The sequence below is a fragment of the Akanthomyces muscarius genome, chromosome 3 (assembly GCF_028009165.1).
Source record: "Akanthomyces muscarius strain Ve6 chromosome 3, whole genome shotgun sequence".
Lineage (NCBI taxonomy): Eukaryota > Fungi > Ascomycota > Sordariomycetes > Hypocreales > Cordycipitaceae > Akanthomyces > Akanthomyces muscarius.
Window position 1 is genome coordinate 4,954,413 of NC_079243.1, and position 23,703 is coordinate 4,978,115.

The window sequence follows — 23,703 nt, forward strand, 5'->3', positions numbered from 1 at the left end:
TTTGCTTTTGGAGTCGCGTGCCGAGCACTCTTTTGTGTGTTTGTTGATATGAAGAGCAGTTGCTTGGCAAGTCTTGCTAATTATTTGGGCAGATTGACATCTGGACATCTTGTAGCTGTATATGAGAGAATTGACTTTCTTTTCACGAACATATGGTCCTGTGCCACGCTGAATGTATACAACCAATAAAGGCTTTGTGCGCGACGTAACTCGAAAATATACCGTTATTGTGCCATTTGTCAAACTGAAACTCCTATATTTCTATGCCCTTGCCAAAAACAAAATTGGTTCGCTCGTCCCCACATTATATGTAGTATTACAGCGTTCATTGATCATCTTTTAATCTACACCTTCATCTTCGTAAGACGCACTTCCAGCGTTATCATGCTTTGGCGTCTGGCCACCGCCGCTCGCACCGCTTCGTAGCATGCCGCTCGCACCGCCGCGGCCCCAGTTGCTGCTGCTGCCATTGCTGTTCATACGTGCTGGGCTACCGCCATTAGGCCGCTGCGGCTGTTGCTGTGGCTCCTCATCGAAATCGATAATGTCGCTGTCAATGTCTTCGAGCTCCTGCTCGATGGTGCGTCCGCGCGGACTCAGCCGCCGCAGCGGCACGGTGTTGCCATTTCCATTTGGACGCGGGTCCGTGTAGAGATTCGGGTCGCGGCCGAGCAGACGATCTGCTTTGCTGGCAGGCTGTCGTGACTGCTGTCTTGGCTGCTGCTGCTGTTGTTGTTGGCCGTAGTACGAGGGCGGCTCGGGAGGGGGCCCGGCTTCACCCCAGCCGGCGTTAATTTCGCGCTGGCGCTGCTGCTCCCGCTCGAGGCGCACGCGTTCGCAGGCCTCGAGCCAATTAGGGCTTGCTTCCCATGCCCAGCCGTCGCCGGTGGTGTTGCAGACGGGGATGAACCAGAGCGCGGGTGAGGGGCCCAGCAGATGCGTCATGTTCCTGCGCCAGCCGAGGTCAAACGCGCTGGGGAGCTTCTCGGCGTCCTGCTCATCGAGATACTCCTCGTACCGTCGGCGGCTCTGCTCGCGCTCCAGTTCCACATATGAGCGCTGCGCGGGCGGGCCGCGTCGTTGCTGATGTTGTTGTTCATAGACCTCCGGTCGGTCCTCAGCCCAGCGCTGCTCCGCACCCTCTTCGGGCGCGGTGATGCCAGGCAACGCGGCGGTATGAAAGTCGACAATCTGCTGCGCGACGGGGTGGAATTGGTTGCGCGGGTCGTGAGCGCGGTTGTAGGAGCGGCGCAGTGGCGAAAGATAGCGTGTCTTTTCGAGGCACTCAATCGTGGTCTGCCCGCGCAGAGAGAGCATGATGTGCCAGCCAGTAAAGATGGCGAGCACGATGCCAATGATGCCGCTCATGACGGACAGCATGATGTAGTTGACGGGCATGAGGTTGTCGACCTCTTCTGTGATGCCGCTGATGATTTGCGTCCAGACCCAGGTGCCGCTGACAGCAAAGGAGTAGAAGCACAGCAGTGTTGTGTAGCAGAGGAAGAGCAGAAAGGCCTTGTAGTTGTGCAGGCCGACGCACGTCGCCAGCCACGGGCAGTGGTGGTCCATCTTTAGGACGCACCGCTTGCACGTGGAGCAGTGGTGCGCGCGGTCGGGTTTGCGCGCCTGGCACTTTTTGCAGAACCGCGTCTCGCCATTGCTCTTGACGGTGAAGGACGTCGCGGGGCGGTTTGTCTGCGCCGTGGGGAGCATGCCGTAGCCGTCGGTCGTCGTGGTCGAGCCCGCGGGTGTGAATACGGCGACGGTGTAGGCCCAGTTGGCGAGGAGGTAGATGGCAACGCCAATGGCAGACGAAACTTTGCCTGGAGAGAAAAGTTAGCATCAGGAGAGCTTGCAAGGTCTCCGTGTCCGGTAGGTCGGCATAGCTTCCATACCTAGCCATGCGATGCTGGTGTCTTCATTGCCGATATTGACGATTGTTACGACAGCCCACGTCGTCAGGCCATAGACGAAGAGCAGCGGAAAGTACCGGACGATCGAGCAGCATGTGCGCTCGAGTCGGCGCGCCCATCGCCGAGCCATTCTGTCGTCGCCGAGGCGGCCGGTGGCCTCGAAGGGATGCTCGGAATCGGAATCCAACGTGACGGTGTAGTCGACGCCTTATTGTCGCTTCATGGATACGGTCCGCGCCGCTTTGATATGGGCCTCTTTCCAGATAGTTGAGGCTCGGCCAGGCTTTGTGAGCGGTGTTTGGGCAATGTCGCACGTTCCAAAAGTGTTTGGTATAGCTGCGGGTGAGGCAGCACAGATTAGGTCATCAGGGGCGAAGGAGTGCTGCGCCACGGTAACATGCCGCTCAAGTCGAGTTACCTATTATCTTTTCTACATCTTATTATTTATCTTTCTCTTCCTCTTATCTTTTTTGTTCTATTTATTCTCTCTTATTCTCCTTATTTGCCCTAGCTCGCTTTTTTCTTTTATTCCTTATATCCTTATTCAACTTCTTCTTATTCTTCTAATAACTAGCAGCTTAGCCACTGGCGTCTTTCTTTGCTGGCCCCGTGGTGCGCCACGCGCCAACGGAAGCACATCTGGCGCTGATCGCTTGCTACCCTGTATCATGGATAGATTTCAAGATTTTTCAAAGTTTCTGTATGTAGAAAAAAAGGAATCCCAATAGCTATAGTCGAAGCTTGGTATCTGTAACTTCTGCGAATTTATCTGTTTACCTGAAAAGGTCACAGCCTCCGCGCTTCGGAGCAACTCGTCCACGCACGCGATGTTAAGCCCTGTGTTGGCCATCGCCTCCAAAAATCATGAACCCACGTATACTCTACACCGCTTACATTGGCAGGGTTATCACCAGAACACCTTGTCAATCGCCTTCTTCTGAACATTGTACTTGATACCATCATTCCCACCACTAGCGTCAACATGGACAATGCCTCCGGTAAGTTGGTCTATAAACGCGCCGTAGTGTTCTGTCTCTCGGATTCGACAGTGCCCGGGAGACTCAGCATGAGATGTGATCGCTTCCACCGATTTAAAAATGCGCGAGCATTTCGGGCATTGGTACGACTTGACGCCGTGAGCAGGAGACTTGAGATGCCTGATTATGCCTTGCTTGTCATCATAGTACTTGCTTAAATTATCGTTAGCTTGAAGTCGCATCGTCTCGTAGCACTCTTACCCGCATCCCAACTTGGGGCAGACGTATTTGCTCATTACGAGGCAACGATAGTTAGACGCATTAAAATATGGATGCTCAGGGTCGTCCAGATCCATAAACTCTGCTAAAGCTTTGGGCGCAGGCTGGGTCGCCGCCGCAAGCTGCTGGGTAGCTGGAGTGACGCGTCGGTTCCCGCGATCTCTTGCGATGGCAGCTTGGATATCTTTGGTTCCCCAGGCGCCTTGCCATTTGGCGGCCAATGGTGTGGTTGATGGAGGGGGCGCTGCCTTGCCCTTTTCATGGTCTGATTTGCTGTCTTGCGTTGCATTCTGCCATTTGGCTGCGAGATGATGGCCTGGCGATACGTCAATTAGCAAGCTTTCGTCGTCGTCGGTATCCGCCATTGTTTTATCGCTGGCGGTATCTGTTTTCTGTGGTCTCAGACACAGTCTAGAGTTCCACTTCTGAGGGATACTTTTTATCGTTGCTTGCGTTTCTTGTTTATTCGACTGCTGAGGCTCTTGCTTCCGCAGCACCTTCTCCGGAACCTTGGACTCGTGCTCCCGCGATGCTTGTGGCTCCTTCCTCAGGAGACCGGGAAAATGACCCTCTGAAAGCTCGCCCGGTTTCTCCGCACTGGGTGCTTCTACAATGTCGGCCCATTGCGGGACATGTATCTTTGACATGTAATTGGCAAAGCTCCCTTTCACAGGCTCGTTTGATCTCTTTTCAAGTTCTCTGTGAAAATCGAGTTTGGCTTCTCTCAGCATCACCAGGTCTGTCGAACCGATACGCGTGCACTGGCCGCGTTCGATGTGCGCGACCAGCATTCCGACTCGAGCGAAAGGGCCACGCCCACAGCCTGGGCAGTGAAGACTGTGACTGGGTTCGTGGGACTGTGGCACTTGGAGTGAGTATAGAGAAGAGCGCAAAACCTGTAAATACCAGGATGCTTACCCGCTGGACGTGCAAGAGTTCACTCCTGGCCACCTCGAATTTCTCACCGCAGAAAGAGCAGTTTTTGTGATCCTCCCTGCCTTGCTCTCGCATTGCACATTTGTGACCCCACAGCAGTTTCCAGGAGGGAAACTGGAGATCACAAGGCCGGCAGGGAAACTCTGCATCTGGTGTAGACGATTCCATGGCTGCGGTGCCTTCTGTGCGTTGTTCGAAGCTAATTCGGGATGACCAAAACGATTACAGATGATTGAGCAAAAAAGAGTGCGTAAAAGTCAGTTTTATTGCATTACGCGCAGCGTTTGCCCACCGGCCTGTCAGCTGGCAGATGGGAAGTGGCACCTGGCAAGTGGCAATGCTGCAAACGCCGATGCTATATACCTGCCTACCTTAGGTACCTACCTAGTACCTAGGAAATTACATTGCTACTCTAGCTCTGGGTATACGTCCTCCACCTCATCTGTGTTATTCAAGTGGCCACTACCATATTCATATCGATACGGGCCGTTGTAACCCGGACCATCATAACGCGGACCATGATACTCTGGCTCGTTGTAGCCTTGACCGTGGTAATCCTCTGCTAGTTGATCCAGTTGGTCATCTTCCAGCTCGGAGCCGCTGTTGTTATCGTCGTTGCTGTCAGCGCCCGAATCCTCCTCATTCTCCATGGCCTCCATCGGAGCTCGGGTTGGTGAGCTTGCGACCGAGGTAGGGTCATCGGTCATTGATGCTGCTCGACGGCCGAGTAGTTTAACATTATATCCCTGGCTCTTTTTCTTCGGGGGTTTGCGGCCGCGTAGCGCCGTGAGCTCTTCATCTGTGAGACGCAAGTTGGGCAGCGGCAAATGAAAATTGCTCGATGTTGACCTCGGTGGTGTCATGTCGCCGAACTGCAAAGTAGGGGCAAAATCTATGCGTGACAGTTGTCTACCAAATCGGATACCAACCAATTTCGTCTTCATGATGGCCTTGACCTTGGCCCACAGCCCACCGTGATACCAGCCGCTGCTGATGTCCCATGTCGGGCGCACAGCCGCTCCGTCAAGAAGCTCGCGGAGCAGAGGGTCGGTGATGTCGCAGACTTGCCAGACTTTGCCATCCGTGTCATATGTTTCACCGTCGAAAATATGGCTGGCTGCTCCCGCGGGTGCCTGACGCTCCTCCACCTTTTCGGGACGGCGGTACGTGCGCACGGCCGTAGGGCCCTGAGGTCGCTTGTGTTTGGTCAATTTGAACATGACGGTCTGATATTCTCGATATTTAGGATCTGTCCGTGGGTCAAGGCCGTAGGGCACAACGCAATCTCGCCAGGGACCACCCTTGAATTGGTAGGCTGCGTAGTTGAGATATTTCTTGAGCTCGTTCCAGCTGTCAAGCTTCTTGCCGAGATGGTTTAACAATGAACGTCGGGTCCAAATAGGGCGGTCTTCAAAAGCTGACTCCAAGTCTGCCAAAACTTCCATGAATCGAGCGTCCGTCACGTCGGGAGGCTCTTGAGGGGCAGTCGGCGTGGGATCATCAGCGCTGATAAAGTACCCAACTTGTTTGACAGCGGTGACGTTGACTGTGCCACCATCTGCAGTGGTGCGGACGTATGGATTTTGCGAGTAAAAGTAGTTGAACGGAAGACTCATATGCGTGAATAACGGCGGCGGTATTACATCCAGGTTTCTGGCCTTGTCGATACCTGGCTCGAAGGCAAAAGCCTTCATCTTTTCGACTGCAATAAGAGGTTAGCAGTATTACGTCTGGCCGGTGCAAAGACATGGCAAACCATTTCCGGTAAGGACTTGGTCCACGTATCGGTTAGTAAACGATGAGGTAGACAAATCCCAGTAAAAGTCTGCGAGACCACGGAATCTATGAGTGTGGTTGACAACACCCACGGCGTCCACTTTGTAGCGGCCGACATTATCCTGAAGCTTTCGTTTGAGGACCTTGGGCTCGTCTTGGCGAGCGATCGAGCAAATAGAGCTTGCTTGGCCCGCATCGCGGATCTCTTGGTCGCCCTCCCAAGGTCCCGACGAGCCTCGCTTTCTTTTCCTTCCTGTGCGCTTTGGCACAGTGATTTTTAAGACGACGTTATGCGAAGCTGCATTATGGGACATGATGGGGTTGCAGAATGGGCTCTCCGGATTCAAATAGAGAGGCAACGAGTTGCGCTGAGGGTCCAGAATCTAAGGCTGCCATTAGCATGGGCAAGTAGATGACAAATAAGTACCCTACATGCTCAAAGGATGGTAGGCGACCAAACGCCTTGATAGCGCGGTCAATGTCTTGCACGACTGCAGGAATTTCTACGGCAGCAATCTCTGTGTTCGGTATGGTGAAGGTTGGCGCGTGCTGCGCTGCGATATCGGGAGTCGAGTTGGATCCAGGTTCTGGCGATGCTGGTACAGAGCGATCGGAGATAGAGACAACAGCACCATTTTCTGAATAAGAAGTCATCGTGTCGGATGCGGGCAGACAGCAGAACGTCGAGCCAATGACAACTGGCTGCTTATACTGGGATAGCCGTTTGATGTGTGATTGACGCCGTTCTCGGCATCAGGCGCGACAACTGCCGAAGAAAAAAGACTGCTATAAAACGTCGAATACCATTGGCATGGTCGTGAGCACAAATTGCTGCGCGAGGCAAAGGCTGTGACAATTGGCACGATATACTCTACACGGTGGTGGCGATGAGTGCAGAACTTGAGCTTGAGGCGCGTGTGCGGACAGTGTACACACTGTATGGAGACTGTTCTCGGCCCAGCGTTTGTGGTGCAAAACAACAACAAGCCATCACGAGACGGCCTTGCAGTGGAGGAGGCAAGGTAGGCGGCACTTGATTCCGGCATGATTGGTCCGTGCCCAACCTGCTAAAGCTGGCATCTGAGGCGGGATTGGCGCTAAGCTACAGTGGGCGAGACGCTGCAGGACCTTGGTGATCACCGATGGACGAGGTGACGAAGCCCTGGGGGAAGAAGGTAAGAGGATTGAAAGGTCCTGTAATTTAGAGGCCCGTCCCTCACTTCCACGGCCCTGGCTGCGTGGAGCTCAACGTCACAGTCGAAAGATGCCCGATAGCCAGAACCTTCGAGCTTCAAATAAACTGGTTCAGGTAGTTTGCCTTCTGGCTTTCTTGCCCTTTGTTGATGTGGGCAGTATCCTCGTCATCAAAGCATGAAATTTTGATTATTCCAGCATTATGCTTTGTGTGGCTGCTTCGTGCTTTCTTGCTAGGTGCTTTCAACAGCCCAAAACGTGCTGACCCGTGGGACACACTCGCAAGGGTAGCTTGAGCACACAGCCTTGCAATTACAGCACCTTATCACAACCCTCATCCCCTGTAGCTTAGCTACCTAGGTACCTGTCTTTAGCGTGCTTCCCCGCTTTCGGCACCCTCTCAGCCTCTGTTAGCAGAGCTCCTGGCGCTGATGAGCCGCCCAGCAACCCAACTTCACCGCCCGGGCACGTTTGGCTTCCGCTAAGTCACTTGCCTGGCACGCCAGCAGACGGCAACAACCGCACTGTACCTCGACTCCGGCTGAATCAACACCAGTCTGCCTCCCAGTCCTCTTCTCTCCACGGCTGGCGCGCCCTCCATCTTCACCCCCCCTCTGTTCATCTCCAGCTCGTCTAGCCTGCAATTCCTCACGCATGAGCCTGTCTGTTGGTCCAGCCGCTGCCCGCTCGCAAACCAACTGTTCCGTCCTCGCCTAGCCACCATCTTCTCCGCGCGTTCGACCCCCCTGACTATCGCTATCGCGTCAAGCCATCATCGCATCCCTACGGCCGACGCTGCTCGTCGATACCGCACCTGCAAACGTAGTCTTCATTTTCATCAACGCACTCGTCTCTAGCGACCCGGACGCGCTCTTCTAGTTGGCACAGCTGTCCTCGCAGCACCGCCGCGTTGTCGCCCTACCCCGCCAGAGCCACGACCGTGCCACCCGATAGTACATGGGCGAACAACTCCAAGACAGGATGAAGCGCTTCAGCCAGAAAGTCGTACGCCAAATTCTCTCTGTCCGGCTACTTCATTAGAAGCCAGGTTACTAACTCTCACCAGCTCTCTCGAGGCAAAGACTCCACAAAATCGTCCAAGAAGAATAAAGACTCCAAAGATGGCACCGCGTCTCCCTCGTCGCGGGATCCGTCTACTCAGTCGCCTACCCTGACCCCTACGTCCTCGACCACGGCCGTCAATGATATTCGCAATAAGCCCCTGCCGCCAAACTCCACAGACGGCCTCGGCCAGGGCGCTGGTGTCGACAGATTCGGTGCCATGGGTGCCAACTCCAGCCCCAACGGAAATTCCAGAATGCCTCCCACAGTCGTCATCAGCCCAACCCCAGGCGTAAGCTGCCCAACACCGAACTGCACGTACTTAGACACTAACAGATCCCAAACAGCACGTCCCGCCTCCAGGCGCCGCCGAGACGATGCCGCACGACCTCGCGCCTCCCAAGCCTGGTCAAAAGTCGCTCATGATTCACCGCGGAATAGATAACCGCGATGCCATTCCCGAAGGACTCCGAACCCCCAAACGACAGCATTCGTCGCGTTTCGACATTTCCACCAACCGAGACCTCGAAAAGCTACCCGGCTTCCACGAAGTTCCTCCCAACAGGCGCCAGGAGCTCTTCATGCAGAAGATTGAGCAGTGCAACGTCATTTTCGACTTCAACGATGCCAGTGGCGACATGAAGGCAAAGGAAATTAAGCGACTGGCTTTGCACGAGCTGCTTGACTACGTCGCTAACAACCGACAAGTCATCACCGAGCCCATGTATCCCAAGGTGGTCGACATGTTCAGCAAGAACCTCTTCCGACCCATTCCGCCGCCGATGAACCCCCAGGGTGAACCTTTTGACCCGGAAGAGGACGAGCCCGTGCTTGAGGTTGCCTGGCCCCATATTCAAGTCGTCTATGAGTTCTTTCTGCGCTTCATCGAAAGCCAGGACTTTAACACAAACATCGCCAAGGCCTACATCGACCACAGCTTTGTTCTCCAATTGCTCGATCTCTTCGACTCTGAGGATCCCCGTGAGCGTGATTTCCTGAAGACCACTCTCCATCGAATCTATGGCAAGTTCCTAAACCTGCGCTCATTCATCCGCCGATCGATCAACAATGTCTTTTTCCAATTTACATACGAAACGGAGAGATTTAACGGCATCGCGGAGCTCTTGGAGATTCTGGGCTCCATCATCAACGGTTTTGCGCTCCCGCTTAAGGAGGAACACAAGATTTTCTTGACCCGCGTTCTCCTTCCCCTGCACAAGCCGAGGAGCCTGAGCATGTACCACCCCCAGCTCGCATACTGTATTGTGCAGTTCCTAGAAAAGGATGCGTCCCTAACAGAAGATGTACGTGTCCCGCATATGCCGATTTCTCCGGTCACTAACTGTATAGGTTGTCCTTGGACTTCTTCGCTACTGGCCGAAAGTAAACAGCACAAAGGAAGTCATGTTCCTAAATGAAGTCGAGGATATCTTCGAGGTCATGGATCCTGCCGAGTTTGCCAAGGTGCAAGAACCACTCTTCCACCAGCTGGCCAAGTCTGTCGCCAGTCCGCACTTTCAAGTCGCTGAGCGTGCGCTTTACTTCTGGAACAATGAATATTTCTGCAACTTGGTTAGCGACAATGTCGAAATCATCCTGCCCATCATGTTTGCCCCTCTATACGAGAACTCGAAGGGCCATTGGAACAGGTAGGTTGTCTAACACGACCTGTATGCTGCTCCTGCTAATATGTCTAGGACTATCCACGGCATGGTGTACAATGCTATGAAACTCTTCATGGAGATCAATCCACAGCTCTTTGACGACTGCTCTCACGAGTACACCGAGCACCAGAACAGTGCTGCCGAGCGTGAGGCTCTACGTGAGCGCAAATGGGCGGCCCTTGGCGAGCAAGCTGAGTCTCGCCGCAACTCCATGTCCTTGGATACGAGCGAGCCCCCGCAAAGGACACAAGTAACTGGCATGCCTCGCCTGGACGAGGCGGACCCGGCTACAGACGACAGCCAAAAGCGAATGGACTCGCTACGACTACAGGACCAGTCTGGCCGCCGACCCAGTGTTCACGAGCGTCAGGGCTCGACTGGCTCAACACGTAGCCGGTGAAGGCAAAGTGGCAACGGGCTCGGCACGCGGCTGTAGCTCTGCGATAATATACAATCGATCATGATGAGTTTTTTGATGTTCTCCAATGTGGGCTTAGCGTTGTGCCGGCTCGCTGCGCGACGTACCGTTTCACCACAAAAGAACGAGAGAATTTCTGCATTGTTTTCTTGAGTACTGGCATATTGAAGGATTTGGTCTCGTCGGACCGTTTGCGAGTGAGGGTTCTTGTTTTTTTCTTTTACCAAGATCTTTGCAGACAGAGGAGTGGATTCGCGTTGTTGGCTTTCTTTTTGTGGAAAGACTGGAGGAATTTGCAACTGGCGCACAAGGAAACAACATTTCACTGCACGTTGAAATGCTGTAAAGAAAAGCAGCTTTGAGGGGAAAGGAGGGGAAGAAGGATACTTGTCTCGGCAGTTATCTCTGTGCAGCGCTGAGTAGGACCAGGCCCAATACAACGGCCCTAAAACGGCTGTCATCTCTGTCTATCTCTCTGTCTCTATCTCGTAATGGTTACGAACGTTTTCGAGTGACATTGCTTCTTGAAGTGGCCTACTATTTCCATTTTGGGTGCTTTGGGAGGGAAGGAAAGGGAACGGAAGAAGGAAAATACGGGACTCGAGAGAGAGGATAAATGCCAGTTAGATCTTGATAGGGGTGTTCTTTTTGCGTAATGTAAATGTTGACGAAAGCACGTTGACAGAATATTTTTATTTTTTATTACTTTCATGTTTTTGCGTCTTGTTGGCCAAAAATAGACTTTTTTCTCCATTTATTGAAAAATCCATGTATCCTTTTTATGTTAGATCATCTACCCCGTCCGCGGTCATACCCTCCCCTACCACGATAATTATTGTTGTATCCGCCTCTTCTATTATATGTACTCTGCTGTGGTCCATTATGGTTGAATGTCCCTTGGTAACCCTGTGGCGGCGGCGGCGGCGGCGGCGGCGGTAGTGATGCAGGGAGGCCTTGGCTGGCAGACCACGCAGCCATCATCTGGCTCATGACAGCCGGATCGGGCGTCCAGTTGGGCATGCCTCCTAGTGGAAGAGGCGGCGGCGGCGGCGGAGCCCATTGTGCCGGGAAGCCAGCTTGAGGTGGAGGCGGTGGTGGCGGTAGCCCTGCAAAGTTTCCTGGAGGAGGCATATTGTATGGGCGTGGAGGGGATCGCCAGTCTGGGCTGCTGCCACGGCTGTGGTTTCGAACCCGCGCGGGTGGCGTGCGGCTGCGGCTGAGACTGCGACTGCGACTGCGGCTGCGTGACTCGGACGAGTATCGACGCGGACGCTTCCGCAACGGCGATGGCGAGCGTGACTGTAATGACGTGGAACGTGAGTATGAGCGGTCGCACGAGTCTCTACCACGCGATACTGTTTGCTTTCGCCGCGCCCTCATCTTTTCACAAAATGCGCGCGACCAGCCGTAGTAAGTGTCCGCACTGACCACGTCGCCAGTGGCAGGGTTCACGATGAAGCGCTCTCCGAGCTCGTTGATGTCTTCACTTACGCTACCGTCAATTGAGGACACGTCGATGCTGGAGTGCATGCGGTCGGCACTGCACAGGAGCTTCTTGACAGCGTCGACGAGGGCCCCATCAGCGAGGCCAGCAGACAGCTGGATCGGGCGGATGTGGTCCGTCACTATGGGCCGCGCTGAATTTGGCGTTAAATGCGGAAGCCAGGTGCCCACCGGGAGATCGTACCATGGCGTGGAGGTATCGCCATGAGAGGAGGGGAGTGTATATGGCGCTTCCTTGGCGACTTTAAGAGACGTTGTTGACGTGGCATCGGCTTGTGCGACGGGAGCAGTAATATTGCCATTCTTCGACACGGCGTCGCGAAACTGGGATAGTACGTCTCCCGTAAAGAGTTGCTTCTCGGCCCAGAGCGCAACGAGGTTCTCGAGCTTTGCCTTGTGCTTCGGGCACCTGTCAAAAGAAGCAGCTGCCGCCACGAGAGTTACCAAGTGCGCAGCCCAGGCGTTGGCGCAGACGCTGTTGCTCGTGCGCGCAGCGTCGTGCAGCGTATCGCTGAGAAGGTAGAGAATGTGCAGGCGCTTGCGCTTGGGGCTCGGCCGCGTGGCTGTGTCGGTCGGAAAGCTTTTGGACAAGGCGGCGAGGTACTTGGCAAGGTTGGCGCATCGCGCGGGTGACGATGCGACGTGGGCCATGATCCAGTTCTTGCAGCTCTGCAGGCGGGTGGGCAAACAAATGTTTAGCTATCGAGTAATGGGCAATATCAAGGGGGTAGCATTGCTGAGAGAAGGCAGGCAAATGCATGTCCCCAGGTGGTAAAAAGGCTCAAACCTGAACATTGTGTCGCGAGCACTGGGCGATGGTGGCGTCGAGCAGCGGGAAGAGCGTATCGACTTCGGGGCGCGAGAGCGAGACGGGGTCGGCTTTGAAGAGAGAGGCGCAGAGCGCGGCCTTCGCGATGGCCAGCTCTGGCGACGCCATGATGGAACAGCTGCTGCTGCGGCGCGCACGGGGGAATTGAGGTGGTGTTTGCGGGATGGTGATGAAGATGGGATGAAGCTCTATTGGTGGAGTTCAAGGACGGCTGGCGATGGTAGCGGCAAAGCCTCGGCGTGGTGGGGCAGAGCTCTAAGAATGGCCTGATTCTGGGAAAAGTTGAAGCAGCGAGGACAGATGGACTCATTGGTTTGGAGCAGCGCCGATAGGGGTATTTGGTCATGTGTTTCATTAAGGGATTGATTTAATTGTACAAGTATTGAACAGTGCGGCGCAGGAACATTTCCAAAGAGGTGTTGTAGGATGCGCCGCAATCATAACTACGACGCAGCTTCCCTGACGTTTTCTCATTCCCCGTTACGCTCACGAGAAACGGTCCCCCTTACGGCTACGGTAGCCTACTTTACTCTCGTATGGACTGACGTCTTCTTTCTCTCTCTTCGGGGCCCCTTCGAGGCTGAGGTCCTGTCCGGCGGGCGAGGGATCATTGTTGGATTCGGCGCTGGGCGAGCCGGCATTATCGGTCTCGGGCCGGGAGGAGCCGGTGGTACTGCTAGGGTTCATGGGCTGCGACGGACCATACTCCATGGCACGGATATCGTTACGTTTCTGGCGATGGGCCTCGAGCTTGGCCTTGCGGTCGGCATTGATTTCGCGCTTGGCAAAGACGTAGGCGCCGGCGCCAGCTGAAGTGAGTTAGCAGTCGCATTGCAGAGTACGTTGCTTGTAGAAAGGGAGCCTTCTCGTACCGACGCAGAGGGAGCCCCAGCCGAGCCTAAGCAGGTGTTGTGTTAGCTTGTACGGGGTCGCTTGGAGTCGGCGTCGGGATGCGAACCAGAAGGATTTCACCTGGAACAGTTAGCAGGGTTCAGCTACCAATTGAGACGAAACATACCGTGTTCATTTTGGATAGTGTCTGGTGCGCAGACAGATTCTATACGACTATTGCCCCTGGCAAGAGGCTGTGCGAGAGACGGGTGGACAGGTGGCAATGGCAGTGCTTGGAGGTGAAGGTGGAAAGTAATGGAGATGACGATCCCAGGCCTGGTCGAGGTGATAGCATTGCGGGTACCGTGTCTTGGTGGGTGTTATCGCGGCAGGTCCCTGTACTTGCTCACGCTGCTGCATTTACAGCGCTAAAACAGTGCTGGCTGTAGCTTCTTCAGCAGTGTTTTAGTGCAGGATCACTGCCGAAACCGTTACGGCTGTGATGCCTGTATCGGTCGCTAAAAATACCTGAGGTACCTAGCACGTCTTGGAGGCTCCATTGTGGAGGCTTTGCACTGTAACCAAAGCAAGAAACGCACTGTAATGATGGCGGCATCGTTGCCGTAGCAGGACAGTGCGTGTCCTGCAACAAGTCTCGTATTGAGCCGTCATCCACTGTAAAGCCCGCCGCCAACCCGCTATTCTCTGCCCCGCCTACCAGCGCTAGACCCTAGACCGGTCGCCTGGAAGCCGCAGCTACAGCGGTAATGGCAGGCCGCAGTGGCAGCCGTAATGCTAAAACTGCAGGCTGTACTGCAGCCTCCTCGTGGGGCTTCACTTTCTGTGGCAACCGCCCATCTGTCTGTCCTCAAAGACACGCAATCACCTCGAAACGCCTCTTTTGTGCCACATTAAATTGCGATGAGCCGTGCCTCCATCTGACGTCTTTAACCTTTTCGCCATCAGCGCTTGAGTGCGCTTCTAACATCTTCAACCTTTCTTCTTCTTTTCTCAGTGCAGCCCGCACTCTAGGACTCTCCTCCCGCTCCCACCATTTGCTGCAAACCACGTTTCCTATTTAACCGCCAAGCTCGTTAAACGCCTCGTCGATCGTCCCTCTCTCCCGCCCGCAGTACGACCCCTCGAACCTCTGCTGCAACTCTTGATGCCCTCGTTACCCCCCGACGGTGACTTTTCTGCCGGGGGACGTTGAGCCTGCACCCCACGGCTGCGGGCTGTCCGAATCGCTGACCATGGAATCGCCCGCCGACAAGACAGATGGCACGTCCATCGTGAGTACTCTGACGATGACAGAATATACGCGTTCAGCTAACAGATTTGCAGAAACCGGTTTCGTCTCTACTCGCGCGCTTCGAGAGTATGAATAATGGTCAACCGCAGTCCAGCTCGGCCGTTCCACGACCATCTGCCCCAAAGCCTGAGCGCCTGCGAGCTGTTAGAACGACGAGCGAAGCACCAGCTCCGCCAGTGACACCGACAAAACCCCCCGTTTTAAAAGAAAAGCCTCCCGTCAAACCGAAGCATCTACATAGTACAAGTCTGCTCCCGCAGAATGTCAACCCAGCCCACGACGAGTCTGTTGTCATACCTCCTCCCGTCACCGTCCAACCACCTCAGTCGCCACCCCAGGAAACCCGACGCCAGCCTGTGCGAGGCGACCAATCGCCATTCCTAGATCCGTCGACTGCCGTATCGCATCCCTTCATCTCTTCGAAACCCGCCAGCGCTTCATCGAGTCGACCACTTACACCCACACATGGCCTTCCCCCTCCGAGATCGCCTCGCCTGGCGGGATCCAAGCCGCCCTCGCCGCCTCCTCCTAGACGCTCCGTGGATACTCGCCGCGACAAGGAACCTCGTGCTTTGACGCCCGCGACTACTGGCCGCTCAGAAAAGAGAGTGAGCGCAAATCTCTCTCTAACGGCGTTCCCACAACGGCAATCGTCTTTACCGAGAAGTAACCCGACCAAGGACCCGTCGCCATTTACGAGTCCTCCGTCGTCTAGCTCCGAGTCTGAGGACGAATCTCCTCCTCAACTGCCTACACGGCCCCGCCCTGCTACCAACGATGCGGGAGCTATGCAAAATCAAATTGTTACCACCTTTCAGCCCCCACCTGTGCATCATAGGGTGGCCGACAGAAGACGAGATCAGAAGAATGGCCTAGGAATTTCTCAAGACATACACAGTACCCCAAATGATCACGAACCCGCGCCCCCATTGCCTGTGCGCCGCCCTATCCAGGTAACTCCGACAAAGACGGTTACCACCACTCGCGATATGGCCCCGCCTCCTCGTCCGGTACGAGCACCAGCGCAGCAATCGCCGCCAAAACTAGACCCTATGCCATCTCTCCATTCGCAGTCCTTGTCCACGCAGCAATTTCTTCCACCGCCCACTCGAAATAGGTCCAAGACGATGGAGAGTACCAGTTCAGACAGGGCTGATTATCCCGTGTCAACGGCCCCAGAATCCAAAGGACCCGCCGAAGAATCCAGTTTACCAAATATCGCTTGCATTAATCGCAGAGCACCCTACGTGAAGAAGGGCTGCAGTGAAATCCAGACACGATATGAGCCAAAGCGATTTGATGTATGCGGTGATGTTGTCTGCACCAGTGGCAGCTTTACCCGTGGCTGGAACATCTTGGACGGCGAGCAATTGCTTAGCCTTGCGCATACAGAGGGCGTCAAGGCGACAGCCATCATCTTCAAGCCTGGCGCCGACCCTGACACTGAAGCTACTCGAATTTGGATCGGCATGAATTCTGGGGACATGATGGAAGTTGACATCGCCACCAGTCGCATTGTCTGTAACAAGCCGGGTGCTCATGGGCGATACGAAATCCTCAAAGCATACCGTTATCTCAACGAAATCTGGTCATTGGATGAGTCTGGCTGCTTACACATCTGGGGCCCAGACAATGACGGAATTCCGAATCTAAGCAAGAACCCGACTCAAAGCTATAAAGTACCCAAAGGTCATACGTTCTCGTTAGTGGCGGATGGTCAATTGTGGCATGCCGTTAGCAAAGTCATCCGAGTATTTGAACCGTCACTGGATGGGTCAACCACATTCCAAGTTTTGATGAAGCCTCTCGTTACAGAGGGTACAGCCGATATTACGTCCGGAACGACAATGGAAGCCCATCCTGGGCAAGTTTTCTTTGGACATGTTGACGGAAAGGTCAGCATATACTCCACAAGCGACTACTCGTGCCAAAAGGTTATCCACATTAGTGGTTGGAAAATCAATACAATGGCAGCAGTGGGCGCAAATCTGTGGGTTGGTTATTCGACCGGCAAGGTCAGCGTTTACGACACCAAGAAGAACCCGTGGATGACGAAGAAGGAATGGCAAGCACACGATTCTGGCATCTATCAGCTCAAGACGGATGTCACCGCGCCATATCGCATAGAGCGGGCACAGGTCGTGTCCGTCGGAAACGACGGCAAGGTAAAGCTCTGGGATGGCTTGTTGCAGGACGACAGGCTTGAAGCAAGTCTCAAATCGAAAGAGACTCAGTACTGCCAGTTTAACGAGTTGTCCCTTGTGGTCATGACTTGGAACGCCGGGGCCGCAACTCCCCATAACCTGCGATACTCGGATGGCGACTCGTCCTTCTTTCAGGAGTTTGTGCAGACTAGCGGTTCTCCAGACATTCTGGTATTCGGCTTCCAAGAGCTGGTAGATCTTGAAGACAAGACGGCTACCGCCAAGCGTTTCCTCAAGTCGAAAAAGAAGGACAGCTCGGACAATGAGAACATGAGCCACCGATACCGTGATTGGCGTGACTTTTTGCTCAAGACTTTAGACGACTATGCGCCACAAGGCCACCTGTACCAGCTCTTGTACAATGCTCCTCTCGTCGGTCTTTTCACATGTATCTTTGTCAAGTCTTCGTTGCAGGGTCGCATCCGCAACTTGCAAGGCGCCGAAGTCAAACGTGGCATGGGCGGTCTGCACGGAAACAAAGGCGCCATCGCTGTCCGATTCCAGATAGACGATAGCTCGCTCTGCTTTGTCAACTGTCACTTGGCCGCCGGCCAGACGCAGACGAGCTCTCGCCACAACGATGTTGCTGCCATCTTGGAAGCCAGCCTGTTTTCCACTGAGCGCGACGCATCAGCCCGACTAGACTACTACCGTGGCGGAGGCGACGGCGCCATGATTGTAGACCACGAGATCTGTGTCATCAACGGCGACTTAAACTACAGAATCGACACCATGTCTCGCGATACCGTCGTCAAGGCAGTGCAACAGAATAATCTGTCCAAGCTGCGAGACCGCGACCAGTTGCTGGTTTCACGGCGCAAAAATCCTGCGTTCCGCCTCCGCGCCTTTGAGGAGCTGCCGCTCAACTTTGCGCCCACGTACAAGTACGACGTCGGAACGGACCGCTACGATACCAGTGAGAAGCGACGCAGTCCTGCATGGTGCGACCGCTTGCTGTACAGGGCCACCGGCAAAGTCGAACAGCTTGACTATGGAAGACACGAGATTAAAGTGAGCGACCATCGGCCGGTAAGCGGGTCTTTTAGGCTGCATGTGAAGAATGTGGATGAGCGCAAGCGAGCGCAGGTTGTCATGGAGGCGCACAATGCATTTGAAGATGTGCGCCAAAAACGCCTCGCCGAAGCAAAGTAAGTACCAAGCCTCGGAAAGTACCAGCCATTTGCTAAAACCACATGCAGAATCAACTACTTGGTGGTTACTTGCGGATTTGACGAGCCCACGAGTAAGCTGTACATACAGAATAGAGCGGCTAGAAACAGAAGATAGACGGAAAGCCCACAGCTTCGTTTGAATACAGAGGCGATAGGCTGAGACGTGGCCGGCGAAAACAGTGTTGCCTTTCAAGCGAGCATATATTGATAGACATTCTTACAGCGATGCAACGGGAACAAACTATAATTACACATTATTTACCACATTGCGGTCGTTGAGTATCGCTTGCGGACGGAGGAGCGGGCGTTACAAGTCCCAGTATCAGCACGGAGTACTCTCGGGGATAATCGGGCTGGCCTCAAGGCTGTGTCAGCCCAAAATATCCCTGCCGGGTTTTAAAATATCACAGTGCATAGAAGACGTGGCAAGGATTGATGCTTTATGAAGAGAGAGCCAGCCACGCCCGGAGGTCGCAGGCTGCTGGGGAGTGAAGAGAGAAGCTGTTTGGCTGGGCGACGGGGTGATGTTGCATCACCAAAGTGGGCGGTGCAAGAGCTGGATAGTAATATCTGACCCCGCTAGGGCGGCGCAGGGACGCAAATGCTGGGGTGAAGCTGCGTTAGCGCTGCTATTAATATCTAGGCTTGTTTTTAAAATTGAGTGTATTTTACGTCGAGGCAAAGGACGGGCCTGTTGATAGTAGATTTGCCACAAAGGTCGGTGAAATACATCAGTTAAAGAGCACAATGTAGACGAGAGAGGCAACTGCGTACGAGCGTATCTACCGATGCTAGTTCTGAATGTAAGATGACTGTGATTGATTAGCAGTGCAGGACAAAGAGTGCCCAGCCCAGCGCCCCAAAGAGGCATCTATCGACGCTCGGGTGGGGGAACCATATTACTGGCCCTGTAACCATTAGATAACTACTGGCACGGAGTACCTTGGGGCCAGCCTTTACTTTCCTCAACCCTGTACCAGGCCTTTGTTTCCGCGTGCGAAAGCCGCCAAGATGCGATCATCAGCACTAGGGTTGACGGCCGGGTACATGGTAGGCTGGCCAAAGCTGGCCGGGGTGCTCTGCTTATGGGCTTCTGTTAAATAGCTCTGAGGCCTCACCACTCTGTAGTTCCTGGGAAAGGTTTCGATCGCCATTTTCCCAAGGCAGAGAGTTCTTTTATTTATTTATTTTTATTTGTGAGACTGGTTCGTCCACTTGCGCCTCTGGTTCGCGCCACCCAATAGATCGGATCGAACTACTGGTACACGACTCAATTCTACGCCCACACTTATGAGATACACCACACTCGCTGCGGCTGCGGCGGCGGCGGTGGCTGGTCCTGTTGCCGCCGCCGCCGACGAAATGACGTGGACGCCGGCCACGCAGACGCAGTACTTGCCGCCCGTCGCGGGTTTCACTCTCCGACCGACACCCGCGCTGCGTGTGCCGCGCCCCGGACTTGTCCTCCGAGACGACGATGACGACGACGACGACGAAGATGATGATGATCGTGCCGGAAAAATCACACACGGCACGGCCACCACAACGGCGGGAACGGCGGCCCGAAGCAGTGGCTCGAGTACAAGTACGCCAAGGCCGTCTAATACGTGCGGCTGGGACAAGAATGGAGGTGAGCATAGCCATGAGAGGAAAGTCCTTGGAGAGCGGCAGCTGACCAGAGGGTTGTAGGTGGTTTCTATGCATGTAGCGATTCGAGATCCTCATGCCAGTACACAAACGGCGTCGTGGGGTGCTGTTCGGGGGATAACTGTAGAAAGATACCCAAGCAGTGCGTGGCGCAGACCAAGGAATGTGACTCCGACGACAATGGCGGCACGTTGTGCTGGTAAGTTTTGGGCAGTGAAGACGGCGGTATCTCGTGGAACTGACTGTCGACAGCCACCATTCTTCGGCCCCGGCATGTTATACGTGGCTCATCTCGACATCCACCGCCGGCAAGCAGGAGACGTACTCGCTCCTCGGCTGCACCGACAAGCCCGGCACTGGCACGCTTCTCCCCACCGATCCGGCCAGCAGCAGCAGTAGCAGTAGCGGTGGTGGCGGCAAGACCAACATCGGCGCCATTGTCGGCGGCGTCATTGGCGGTATCCTGGCGCTGCTCGGCATCGCGCTGTTTGCGTGGTACTTTATGAGGCAACGACGACGCGGGCGGCAAGAGCACCAGGCTGCTGCTGCTGCTGCACTCAGCAGACAGCAGCGCGAGTCGGGCGCGTCGTGGACAGAGGAAGGCAGCGAGAAGCACCAGCAGACGGCAATGTATGCCAACAGCGTGCCGCGACGAAAGGAAGTGCCAGGTACTGGCGAGGCCGCCCTGGCAGCCGGTGCGTGCGCCAGTCCGGCGACGACCATGACGACGACGACGGATCGCGCGGGCACGAGCTCTCCGAGCGAGCGGCACCTGGCGTACTCGGTGTCGAGCGCCAGCCAGACGGGCAGTAGCAGCTTCGGGACCGCGGGCGTGGTGTCGAATCTGTCGACTGTGCCGCCGCCGCTGGAAGGTGTCGTGGAAGCGCCGGATACGGGCCTGCCGCCGCAGGAGAGCGGCGCGCCGGTGGAGGTGCAGGGGACGACGCTGACAAGGGACACGATGCAGAATCGGGCGGAGCTTCCGTAGGAGGCTGCGTCATGACGTTATGATATATATATATATAGACTTGCGCGAGTAGCCTCGGTTAATGATACCAGGTCGCAGAGCACAATGCGGGTTTTCGGATTTTACGAAATTGATAACTTGTTTTCACTGTCGCTTCACATTAATATGTTGTATATGACGAGTCTTATATACACATGCAATCACCATGGCTGAATGCCATCGCGGGTGATGACCTTTCCAATGTCGGAATCTCTCTTGCCCTCGATAATGTCCTTGATAAAGCCGCCTCCGAGCGCGGGATCGCCCGCGCCCATCTTCTTATTGGCTTCTTGGTCACCGCCAAGACGAGTTGCCAGGAATCCAGGCGAAACGGCCCAAGTCTTGACGCCGTCGTCTTTGAGCATGCGATGCCATTCTCTGCACAGTACGTTAGCAAATACTCTGCGGGACAAGGTTGAGTGAACTCAGGTGTACCTCATCGTCATATTTAGACCGGCCTTGGAAGAGCGGTACGACGGCACCATGGTGCGCATCTGCGTCTTGGGCCAGCCCTTGTTGGAGGGCTTGTTGGTGGGCAGCTCGCCATTCTCGGTACCGAGGAGGGTGGATGTGCTGCTAGTGATGAATAGGAGTCGAGGGTCGCTGGATTGCAGGAGGAGCGGCGCAAAGGTGTGCGTCATGACGTGGGCACTGGTGACGTTGATGTCCCAGGCCTTGGCCCAGGCCTCGCGAAGGGAAAGCTCGCCACCAACAACGGAAAAGTCGGGAAGCAGACCTTTTGCAATTCGTTAGCCAAAAGCAAGCTCGGAATCAGCTTATGATGAGTGGGCGGCGTAATACCAGCGTTGTTGACGAGAACGTCAATGCGGCCGTATCTGCTCTTGATGAGCTCCGCAGCGTCCTCAATGGACTTGTCGGACGAAACGTCAATCTCTAAAGGCGTGGTGGTGGAAGTAGCTGAGGGCAAGGCGCGCGCGATTTCCTCGGCGGCGGCTTGTGCCTGCGCAAGCTTGCGGGCGGACAGGATGATCTCGTAGCTAGCCTGCTGTGAGCCAACAATGGCCTTGACGGCCTCGAGGCCGATACCAGCGGCCGCGCCGGTAATGAGAACAATCTTTTTATCTACCGCCATAGTTTTTTTTCTCGAGAGTATATATTTCACAAATCATATGTCAAGATCAAGATTGGTCCGTGGGAATTGAACACGGGACGACGGCTAATATAGCGCCCGCACGAGCTCTAGCTTATAGGCGACCCCTCTATATTCCCTTCAGACCAAAGAGGAGGAGGAGGAGGGGTGATTGGAGGCTGATGTAACCTCTGTGCTTACATCTGCATGGCGGTGGTGGACGAGAAGCACGAGCGCCGCCAATAAGGCTGTCGATCGCAAAATGCCGGCTTACTGGTCTTTGCTCCGGATGGGGAGCATTACGGCAGTAGTATCGCCGACCTATGAGACACCTGTTTAGCGACATCGCGAGATATCAGTGACGGGACAGGGCGAAGGAGGATGGTCTTTTCTTGATTGGTCTAGACTGGAAAGGTGACAGCACCCCCACGACATGGCTGCGGCTCCATCGTGGCAGCTAACCGGTGAGCAAGCCGCTTATGCGCGCCGCCTCACCGGGATCGGCGTTGTTAGTTTGGCCCGAAACAGCGCATCTCTTTGGGCTTGCTTACATGAAGCTGCGAGCCCCGCGGCGAGATGCCTGCATGTCTGAGCAGACTCTTCTACGCGAAATGTTGCGCTGTCTGTGCTGCAGTTTCGTGGCCTTTGGGTTATTGTGCTTCCTGCATCTACCAAGTGCTGTGCATGCCCTGCTCCGGCCAATATGCGAGGCTGTAATCGGTTACGTCGACGACTCCTCATCAGTGGGACAGGCCATGTAACCTACAATTAGCCCCTGCATTAAAATTCTTTCGCGTGGTCTGCCAACTGGATCCAGGACAGTAAGGTTGGAATTCTCGATTGCTTCGCGCAGTAAATGAAAGATGTCGATTGAAAAGAAGTGAAGCAATCGGGGCATTCTCAAGTTTGTGAAGGTTGCATTACCCTTCAGGTACTAACTAACGTTATTGGCAACAGCAAACTCTCCCCTATCGAGTTGGTGACTTGGAGACCTTTTATATTAATAGGACTAAGCAATACTTATTAATCCTATTTAGGATAGTGCAATGGGCGCTATTCAGTTCATCAGGCCTTTAAATGTATTTGCCATAAACAGAATGCAGTATTCAGGCAGTTGCAAGTCGTTTGAAGGCAGCAGACACCTCCAGTCAGAAATGCTAGGCGGCCCCTCCACTGAAGTAGTGGTGTAAAGGCGCTGTAGCGCAACTGTACCGCGGCTGTCCGCTATTGCTCCTACCATTGATTACATTGCCCTGAAGGGTAGGCGAACGAAACTAATGTTGACGTGCAAGTTAGGCCAAAGATGGATCTTGGTTCGAAATACGATCCCGGCTACGGGTCAACGTAGGAAGTCTGGCCCATCTTTGCCAGGGTCACGGAACAGATGTGCAGCCTGGGCGCCATATTCTCGTGCGCGAGAGCAACCCATGATCACCTTGACAAGCTCTTTAGACTATAGAGCAGTCTTGTAGCACAAGCATTATTTGCTTCAATCGGTTTTCTCAAACCCCCACATCTCCGCGACATCAGCTAAACCGTCTATAATTACCGTCTGATAACTGGTCACCTTGGCAAAAGGCCATGGCCAGTACACGCCTTCTAGACTTTCCTCCCCGCGTTGGACAGTAAACCGAAAATCCATCCCCAAGCCCGATTTGCACTTTTCCACGGAGCCGCCACGAGCCAGTATATTGTCACCGTTGCGAAGGCCCGCAGCCTCGGCTCTGGAACCCGGCGCCAGCCCCTCAACGATGCCGGTGTCCAGGGATCGGTAGTGAAAGCCAACATCCAAACGCTCCTGTTCAGCCGCCTGCAGCATTGCCTGCTTACCTGCTATTGTGACGATAGGCTCTGCATCGCTGGGGGTGAGGAGATCACCTTCCATCATGG

The 23,703-nt window shown here is 54.6% G+C and overlaps 9 protein-coding genes across 9 annotated transcripts; 3 read left to right on the top strand and 6 right to left on the bottom strand.

The window, feature by feature from the left end:
* Nucleotides 1–339: 339 nt before the first annotated feature.
* Nucleotides 340–2,043, bottom strand: LMH87_003051 (uncharacterized protein; the record flags this gene model as incomplete). Its single annotated transcript, XM_056194607.1, has 2 exons — nucleotides 340–1,823; nucleotides 1,896–2,043. 2 exons carry the CDS (start codon nucleotides 2,041–2,043, stop codon nucleotides 340–342), a joined length of 1,632 nt encoding a protein of 543 aa, XP_056051528.1.
* A 777-nt stretch (nucleotides 2,044–2,820) lies between these two features.
* LMH87_003052 (uncharacterized protein) lies at nucleotides 2,821–4,273 on the bottom strand (the record flags this gene model as incomplete). Its single annotated transcript, XM_056194608.1, has 3 exons — nucleotides 2,821–3,103; nucleotides 3,152–4,026; nucleotides 4,088–4,273. The coding sequence occupies 3 exons, from the start codon at nucleotides 4,271–4,273 to the stop codon at nucleotides 2,821–2,823; spliced, it is 1,344 nt and encodes a 447-aa protein (XP_056051529.1).
* Nucleotides 4,274–4,512: 239 nt separating this feature from the next.
* Nucleotides 4,513–6,535, bottom strand: LMH87_003053 (uncharacterized protein; the record flags this gene model as incomplete). The annotated part of the gene is made up of 3 exons (XM_056194610.1): nucleotides 4,513–5,807; nucleotides 5,862–6,264; nucleotides 6,314–6,535. The coding sequence occupies 3 exons, from the start codon at nucleotides 6,533–6,535 to the stop codon at nucleotides 4,513–4,515; spliced, it is 1,920 nt and encodes a 639-aa protein (XP_056051530.1).
* Nucleotides 6,536–8,032: 1,497 nt separating this feature from the next.
* LMH87_003054 (uncharacterized protein) lies at nucleotides 8,033–10,201 on the top strand (the record flags this gene model as incomplete). The annotated part of the gene is made up of 5 exons (XM_056194611.1): nucleotides 8,033–8,080; nucleotides 8,142–8,429; nucleotides 8,485–9,441; nucleotides 9,488–9,786; nucleotides 9,835–10,201. 5 exons carry the CDS (start codon nucleotides 8,033–8,035, stop codon nucleotides 10,199–10,201), a joined length of 1,959 nt encoding a protein of 652 aa, XP_056051531.1.
* Nucleotides 10,202–11,244: 1,043 nt separating this feature from the next.
* On the bottom strand, nucleotides 11,245–12,659 carry LMH87_003055 (uncharacterized protein; the record flags this gene model as incomplete). The annotated part of the gene is made up of 4 exons (XM_056194612.1): nucleotides 11,245–11,337; nucleotides 11,411–11,518; nucleotides 11,711–12,391; nucleotides 12,510–12,659. 4 exons carry the CDS (start codon nucleotides 12,657–12,659, stop codon nucleotides 11,245–11,247), a joined length of 1,032 nt encoding a protein of 343 aa, XP_056051532.1.
* Nucleotides 12,660–13,037: 378 nt separating this feature from the next.
* On the bottom strand, nucleotides 13,038–13,578 carry LMH87_003056 (uncharacterized protein; the record flags this gene model as incomplete). Its single annotated transcript, XM_056194613.1, has 4 exons — nucleotides 13,038–13,360; nucleotides 13,424–13,449; nucleotides 13,510–13,523; nucleotides 13,570–13,578. The coding sequence occupies 4 exons, from the start codon at nucleotides 13,576–13,578 to the stop codon at nucleotides 13,038–13,040; spliced, it is 372 nt and encodes a 123-aa protein (XP_056051533.1).
* Nucleotides 13,579–14,635: 1,057 nt separating this feature from the next.
* On the top strand, nucleotides 14,636–18,185 carry LMH87_003057 (uncharacterized protein; the record flags this gene model as incomplete). Its single annotated transcript, XM_056194614.1, has 3 exons — nucleotides 14,636–14,674; nucleotides 14,727–18,046; nucleotides 18,098–18,185. The coding sequence occupies 3 exons, from the start codon at nucleotides 14,636–14,638 to the stop codon at nucleotides 18,183–18,185; spliced, it is 3,447 nt and encodes a 1,148-aa protein (XP_056051534.1).
* Nucleotides 18,186–19,432: 1,247 nt separating this feature from the next.
* LMH87_003058 (uncharacterized protein) lies at nucleotides 19,433–20,720 on the top strand (the record flags this gene model as incomplete). The annotated part of the gene is made up of 4 exons (XM_056194615.1): nucleotides 19,433–19,700; nucleotides 19,760–19,916; nucleotides 19,970–20,648; nucleotides 20,709–20,720. 4 exons carry the CDS (start codon nucleotides 19,433–19,435, stop codon nucleotides 20,718–20,720), a joined length of 1,116 nt encoding a protein of 371 aa, XP_056051535.1.
* A 164-nt stretch (nucleotides 20,721–20,884) lies between these two features.
* LMH87_003059 (uncharacterized protein) lies at nucleotides 20,885–21,816 on the bottom strand (the record flags this gene model as incomplete). Its single annotated transcript, XM_056194616.1, has 3 exons — nucleotides 20,885–21,101; nucleotides 21,159–21,459; nucleotides 21,525–21,816. 3 exons carry the CDS (start codon nucleotides 21,814–21,816, stop codon nucleotides 20,885–20,887), a joined length of 810 nt encoding a protein of 269 aa, XP_056051536.1.
* Nucleotides 21,817–23,703: the final 1,887 nt, after the last annotated feature.